The sequence below is a fragment of the Rhipicephalus sanguineus genome, chromosome 1 (genome assembly GCF_013339695.2).
Source record: "Rhipicephalus sanguineus isolate Rsan-2018 chromosome 1, BIME_Rsan_1.4, whole genome shotgun sequence".
Taxonomy (NCBI): Eukaryota; Metazoa; Arthropoda; class Arachnida; order Ixodida; family Ixodidae; genus Rhipicephalus; species Rhipicephalus sanguineus.
Window position 1 is genome coordinate 75786705 of NC_051176.1, and position 7482 is coordinate 75794186.

General features: G+C 44.7%; 1 protein-coding gene across 1 annotated transcript in view; it reads left to right on the plus strand.

Moving 5' to 3' along the window:
• LOC119393045 (adhesion G-protein coupled receptor G6) overlaps positions 1-7097 on the plus strand; it is an 80927-nt gene extending 73830 nt beyond the window's left edge. Inside the window, exons 16-18 of the mRNA XM_037659894.2 lie at positions 1311-1435; positions 1838-1990; positions 6577-7097. Of these exons, the coding sequence (XP_037515822.2) occupies positions 1311-1435; positions 1838-1981 (269 nt within the window). The 3' untranslated portion in view covers positions 1982-1990; positions 6577-7097. The remainder of the gene's footprint in view (positions 1-1310; positions 1436-1837; positions 1991-6576) is intronic.
• Positions 7098-7482: the final 385 nt, after the last annotated feature.

Consider the following 7482-nt stretch of genomic DNA (forward strand, 5'->3'; position numbering starts at 1 on the left):
TGTTTAGTAATAATATCTAGGGCTTAACGTCCCAAAACCACGATATGATTATGAGAGACGCCGTAGTGGAGGGCTCCGGAAATTTCGACCACCTGGATTCTTCAACGTGCACCTAAATCTAAGTACATGGGCCTCAAACATTTTCGCCTCCACCGAAAATGCAGCCGCCGCGGTCGGGATTCGATCCCGCGACCTTCGTGTCAGCAGTCGCGCGCCATAACCACTAGAACACCGTCGCGGGGCTCTTTTGCTACTTTTATGTAACTGGTCCGTTGCACGTGTAATCGCTGTCTTTCGCAAGCCGCGCCCGAATGGCTGAGAACCTTCCAGGTTATTTAAAAATCTTTTTATAGGCTTGAGCGCGCAAACGCGAACAGTTGAGTTCATTCTGGAACTAACGCGGCCACCAGCGATAAGGCTCGAATGTTCGATGCCGCATGTATAAATGCCGACACGCCTTGCCGCAGGTCAGTTTATCGACGGCAGACACTCTGTTCGCTGCTATCAGTGTACAGTGTGTATTGCTGTAGTTCAGTCTGTCCAAAAGCTCCCGCTTACCTCTTTGCATGAGGAAACCCATTTTGTTTTCCTTAAAATGTGAAGAACATTGGTGACATGCTTCAATCTGCGCTCCCCTAATATTTATCTTATTTTTCTATTGCATGGATGTTAACAACACCAATTATCCCTTCCCTTCTGGATGGATCCAATTGTGCGACTGTTGCTGCCAATTGGTACATACCGTGACTTCGCCTTGTCTTCAATTGACCATGTGTGCAGCAGAGTTACATCAACAAGACTTGTGTTACCTTTGTCCTTCTCGAAGTATTTGTGTAATACCTTTCTAGTGTGGCGGATCTCTCTTCGAAAGCAATGTACAAGTACACATGGCTTTATTACAACATTTAACGTACATCATATGTAGAGAGCGTTTTAAAAGTTGCAGCACCAAACTTAGGGTCTGTGTGTTCTTAGATGATCAGATTGCTTGTGTATAGCCTATAAAGACCTATTACAACCTATCTGTTGCTTCGAGCCCTTGCTAGGGATGGTGACCTCATCATCCCGTAAGTAAATGGTTCTGCAAAGGGTGTCCCATTTGTCGTGCATTGAGATTCAAAAATAAGGGAAATTATGTTATGGGAAGAAAAGGTCCTCATTTGCCACTTGTGAAACACGTTCGATAGCACATTTACGATAGCCCTACATACTCACATGTGCCAAAGTTTTTTTACGCTGTAACCACTTTCACAAAGTGGTGCCATTTCGCCTGATTTGTCTCACATTTACGCCTCTTCTCTTTCTCACAGGACTGACATGGATTTTTGCATACCTGAGTCTCATAGAAGCAGTATCAAAGGAGTGGGGTCGTCTTTTCGAGTATCTGTTCGTCGTAAGCAGCTCTCTGCAGGGTCTCGTGATATTCATATTTCATGTGAGTCAATGCTGCCAACATTTATTGTATACGTTTTCCATAAAGCTACCCATGCCCTCACGATAATGCTTTAACCCCAGCCCTTCTGATAATTTGCTAGGAAGGAAATTATTTGGAAGTGGAAAATCGTCACACACTGAAGAAAAATTTTTGATTTTATGCAGCAGTACAAAATACAACTGTGCTATCTTCTTTACCCTCATGATCGTGGTGACGCCTAAACACAATGGCTATATTTAATTGATGTACTATGTTTTGTCCTGTTTCTGCGCCTCTTTTGAATGCAACTGTGGTAGTTCCGAGGAAATCGAAAATTACTCAAGCAGGACTTAAGGTTGCGAACGTTATCGAGGCGGTGCCTTTAGTAGCACTCCAATCTTCGTACGCGTCTTTCTCTTGCAGATTGCCTATGAAAAAACTGCAAGGGAGTTCTGGGTGGGCCATGTTCTCTATCCTGTCTGCTATGCCAGAAGGAAAAGGAGTTTCGACAATAGTTCATCGAAGATTACGCTTTCCTCATCAGCACTCAAGACTTCATCTACGTGACACTCTTCGGTAAAGCACATACTCTGGCTCGTCATCTATTGATCTCTTCTACTTGAATGCAATAAATGTGATAAAAACTGGCCACATGAGCACGCAAATTTCAAAGTATGAAGGGAAAAGAAGTTGTAATATCTTATTTACGCTTTAGTATGTGACAGCCTTATCACGTGAAAACATTGAATTGTACAGATGATATCGCAGTTTATATATTGATAATATTGGGAGTGAAGCTACATTGCAAGAATAAAATATAACATAGAATCTAAGGAAACCTCTAAAATAGGAAACTTATCTCATTCAAATTCATTTACCCGCCGTGGTGGTCTAGTCGTTATGGTGCTCGACTGCTGAACCGAAGGTCGCGGGATCCGATCCCGACTGTGGTGGCCGCATTTTCAGTGGAGGCGATAATGCTAGACGTCCGTCCTCTTAGATTTAGGTGCACGTTAAATAACCCCAGGTGGTCGAAATTTCTGGAGCTCTCCACTACAGCACCCCTCAATCATCGTGGTTTTGGGGGCGTCAAACCCTAACAAGTGTATCATTGAAATTCATTTGAGAAATTTGTGAAATTTTCAGATCACATTTTTAATAGCGTAAAAATGACCAAATGTTTATTACACAACAATTTATCTAATTAAACAGCAAAATATAGCAATGCCCAGGCACGTGTTCAGTAAGGTTCCAACCCAATAATTTGCAAGCTGTCTACCAAGCGGGAAAACGCGGAATTCCCAGGCATTTTGGATAGTCTGGAAATACTCATGGAAAGCTCAGGGAATTCGTGCTCGCTTATCAGGCAAAATCCACTGCAACTTTATTAAAAAAGAACGAAAGTCGCGGGAAAGCTTCATGAGATTTTGTGAATGCAATTTTGAAACTGCGCGGCCGGCGCTGCAACTGCGGTGAAAGGATGCGCCTCGATGCCCTCCTCGCCTTCGAAGTGGCGGAGTGGGAGATCATCCGACTGGTGCACTTCCACTCCGCAGTAAAGTTCCATATCTTGCGCCGCGCGTGCGGTGCGTTAGCGCCAGATGGGGTGGGGTGGGGGGGGGGGGGGGGGGGGGGGGTGGTCTTTGTTGTCGCTGCGTGTCAAGTAACACGCATTAGTCGTACAGGCGCTAGCACTTAACTGGGGGACAACTTTCTGTGGCAAGGCAGTGAAGGCTATCAGAGCCGAAACACGTCCTTTCGATAGTTTCGCTGTGCAGCTGGAATAGTTCCACAAAAAAATAATTTGTTGTGTGTAGCCTAAGCATTTAAAAAATACAGTTCTTATTTGCTCGCTCCATTCAAATTGGTAATGCCCCAAAATTATTAGCCAGATGATGCGAAACAGCGTTATTTTTTTTTTCAAGTTTTTTTTTTTTTTTTTTTTTTTTTGCGGCGTTCTTCAATGACGTCACATAAGTTCCCTTCAGAAAAAAGAAAAAAAAACATAGCCTCCTTGTCGGCGGCGCCGTTTTCCTCCGGTAGCTGGTCACTTCAATCGCCGCATAGCATTTTCAACAAGCTTGAGAAACATAAGCTGTTAAAACGAACGAAGCAAGTGGTCTGCAACGTGTACGCCCTAGTGGGACTGACGCAACCGGGACTCTCCGTCGTTTCCGCATTTCGTTCGGTTAGCCAGCTTACCGGCGTAAGCGAGCCTGCTGTTGCACCACTCAAGGCGGAGATTCTCAATGGCACCCTGGTTAGAAGCAAGTGAAGCGGAGGGACAGAGTCGTCAATATGGCTGCATGCCCAGTCATCGGGGTTCGACGCACTCAGCCATGGAGCACATGCGAAAAAATGAGCTGTAGCAAATGCGTATCTGTCACGCCGAAACTGAAACCGAAACCACTTTATTGGGAACTATGTCGCAGTAACACAGCACAGTTAGCTCCGCCCCTCCCCCCGCCCCTCCGTATCTTTCGCTCCACTGCCGCAGAGAGTTGTCCCCGAGTACAGATGGAACAAGCTCGCAGTTATCGTGCAAGCCATTGGCTTAGCCAGAAGGGTGGGTGAGGGGGGCTTAAAATATTTTGATATTTTTCAAGTTTGCATCTGTATATATACACGTACACATACAACCGTACGCGCGAAGATAAAAGTATGGTTGAGCACCCCCCACCCCCACCTCCGTGGCCACGCCCCTGTTGCAAGCGATCGTTGTGGAAGTGGATGTCGCCGATATGGATGGTATCTTGCAAGCCATCCCGATCAGCGTGAAAAAATTGTCGCCGCCGCTTGTTGGCGTATATACGAGAGCTCACACACTGTTATCCTGAGCTGCAAAGATGCTGTTATGGATTCTGTGAAGAATACAATAAATATCCAGGCAAGAGTAATCGTAACTAACAGGCGCATTTACCGCCAGTGAAAGTTTTTTTTTTCTTTCTGTTCTTTTTTTTTTTCCTTTTTTGTGTCGGTGAGGACATCGCTGCAACAAGTTTTAAACTGTCGACCAGTATTTTTTTAAGCTGCGCGCAGTTACGAGCCGCACCGCGCCTAGCTCATTATGTGAATATTTTGCGACAAAGGACCCAAATAAAGTTTGCATCATCATCATCATCAAGCCGAATTACAAGACTTCTGTTAAACCAATGAACAGCGGCCGCAAAAATTCACGACACCAGCCCAAGTCGCGCTTGATCATTACGGGGCGCGATGTCGCAAAACAAAAAACGTGGCCACCATAAACAAATATGCCGTAATTCAGGTGGTCACCGTGCTTTCATGGGACCTTAGACCGCAGCTGTTTTGTTGTTGCTTTGCAAGAGCAACTATATGGATGCGACACTCCAGGCAAATGATTCACGTTCTACGTCCGAGTTAAAGCGTGCGAGATTACCGACGAATGGGGCTCAAGCAGGGATGACACGTACCAGCCGTCTCCTCCGTGCAAAATATGCATGGAGATGGGAGACGAAAGGGGAGGGGGGGTTGCGTGAGTGCGGCAAGGAATGCGTGCTTTGTACCACCGAGTGTGGTCACCCGCGGTCGCGCACGCTGTGTCTTCAGAGGGGTCAGCAGGCCGTTCATACATTTGTACGCGTTGTGCTCTGATTGTAAAGTTTCCGTTATTGAAGCCATAGACAGGTCACTTCGCTTGCTACAGCGGTCGCGTTTCCTAAAAGAGTGAGCTGCTAGCCGTTGTTCAGATAACATTCTAATTTGCTGCTATCGCATTCATTGCTTCGCTCTCGCGGTGAAACTGTTGTTTTTTTTCTAGCTTGCGACGATCCTTGATGTTGTGCGTTCGTCAGACCGAGTGGAGAGCGAATGCTTCAGGCGGATAACATGATAGCATTGGAGTCGCACTACTCTGGATAACACCTGAGGTTTTGATGACAAGCCACGGTAGCAGAATAGATGACAATATACAGTGCATTAAACTTTCATTTCTTCTGTATTTACGCGTGACGCATCGGTGCTGGGAAGAACGCTTGCCGGTGCGACATCAAATCGTGGTCGCCGGATCTCAGGTTTAACAAATGATTGTTTTTTTTTCTCAAGTAAAAATCATCTGGTTGAAGCGCACCGAAAAACACAGACTAGAAGAAGCAGACAGGACAGCGCTTACTGCACACCCTGCATTGTAGGCCCAGCAGCATTCTGGAAAGTAAGCGCTGTCCGGTCTGCCTCTTCTAGTCTGTGCTTTTGGGTGCGCTTCAACCAAATTTTCAAAATGAACGTAAACCTTACTTTAGCCATCTTGTCATCTTGCTGCAAAAAAAAATCAGTTTTTTCAGACTGCTGTATTCGTTGAGCCATCTTGCGGCATTTTCACTGTGAAAATGAATCCTTTGGCGTTTATATCTTCCTTAAAAGGTCGAGTTTCAGTTTAACGAAGTTTCAATATAACAATAGAAATTGCCGATTTTGCTGACTTTGTTATAAAGAGGTTGAAATGGGATTACATCATTTTTGTTTTTTAACATGCATGCTAGATAGTGACATCATCGGGCGACATGGTGTCAGTCCGTCTTCGTTCTGTTTCACTCACGGTATTTCAGAAAAGGGCTGAGGGAAAGCTTAGAAAACTTAGCAAATTTTGAAATGTCGGCTTTGTAGACACCCTGACTTGGGACCAAATGGTGTGCTGAATGATGGCATTAGTGCGCAGAAACAATCATTCTTGCTGATAAGGTGAAACATAGCTCAAGAATAAACAAATAAACGTCTGTTTTAAAAATTTATTGATCCCGGTTTGTACTTACCTGGCATTCGATGGAGAGTACGAATTTGTGGAAAGAGGTTCGAATGTGTTGCCTAAAGAAAAGAAAAATTTTTAGCATGTTCGTTTTGACTAATATAGATTATTGTTTCTTGTAAAGCAGTAAACTAAGTGCAAGGATTGTGAATATCCCATGCAAGGAAAAAACAACTAATCTTTTCATGACTTGATAATGCGTGCATTTCATAAAGATCTGGCACTTCCCGATGGACTTCACTTTTATTTCATGTTACTCTGCAATGTGTAAATTATTATGCAGGAAGTATTAATTTTTTTATTAAAAACGTTATTATAAAAACGTTAAAAACGTATTAAAAAACGCTAAAAAATTGACTGATCGTAGCATGGCATTGCTTGTTTTGTTGATTTCCTGCAGGCTTCTTTTGTGAAGATTCATTAGTGACGCTCGAGCCAGAGTCTGCTATCCACAGGACGGCGGATCACCTCAAGATTGCGGCTGCGATACCACGGATGCATCATTATTCATTGACGTTACCATGACTCCCTGCTCATTCCAACTCACCACGACCACACCCTGCACTGTAGGCCCAGCAGCATTCGTTCCTTCTCCTGCATCAGCTGGCCTTTATCACCTCTTAGAACGGCCGTCTCAGGCTTTAAACCATATGTGATGCTGTGCTATTTATCTTTGTTGTGAGATGGCTGAAGAAAGGCTGATATTTTATAGCATAAGTTATATAAGTCCTGAAAAATAATATATTGAATTTTAGCACCGCCAACTTAGCTCAAAGGATGAGCAGAGTCTAGCTGCGTGTGCAAGGCGATGACTGAGCGAGCCCGAAAGCAAATATTACACCTCAGAACACGAGTGCTTGGCGTTGGTGTGGGCGCGGCAATGTTTCGACCATATCTCTAATGCAAGACCACCACCGTTGTGATTGACAATGCCTTTGATGGTTTTAGTAAAGAAAGATTAAAAACGCTATAAGTTTGCCTTGTCGACTGTTACGCTCCATGACTGTGATTTCTCTTTAGTCTAGCGCAGTAGCTCTTGGCACTAAAATGCCGACTACCTTTTCCGGAATCCTACCGCCGCCACTCACGAAACCAGGGCCCTTGGCTTGCTGGGTTTGCGAGCTGCCAAACTACAGGATCCAGACACCAAGTGCTGCCTTAGCGGTGAGCTGCGTATCAACAGGCAACACCTCCAGGGTTGCCACTGACTTTCGAGTAAATGTCGCCAAACGACGACCAAAAAGTCGCCAAAAGTCGCCATTTTTTTACGAATTTCGCCAAAAAAGTCGCCATTCTAGATATGTGC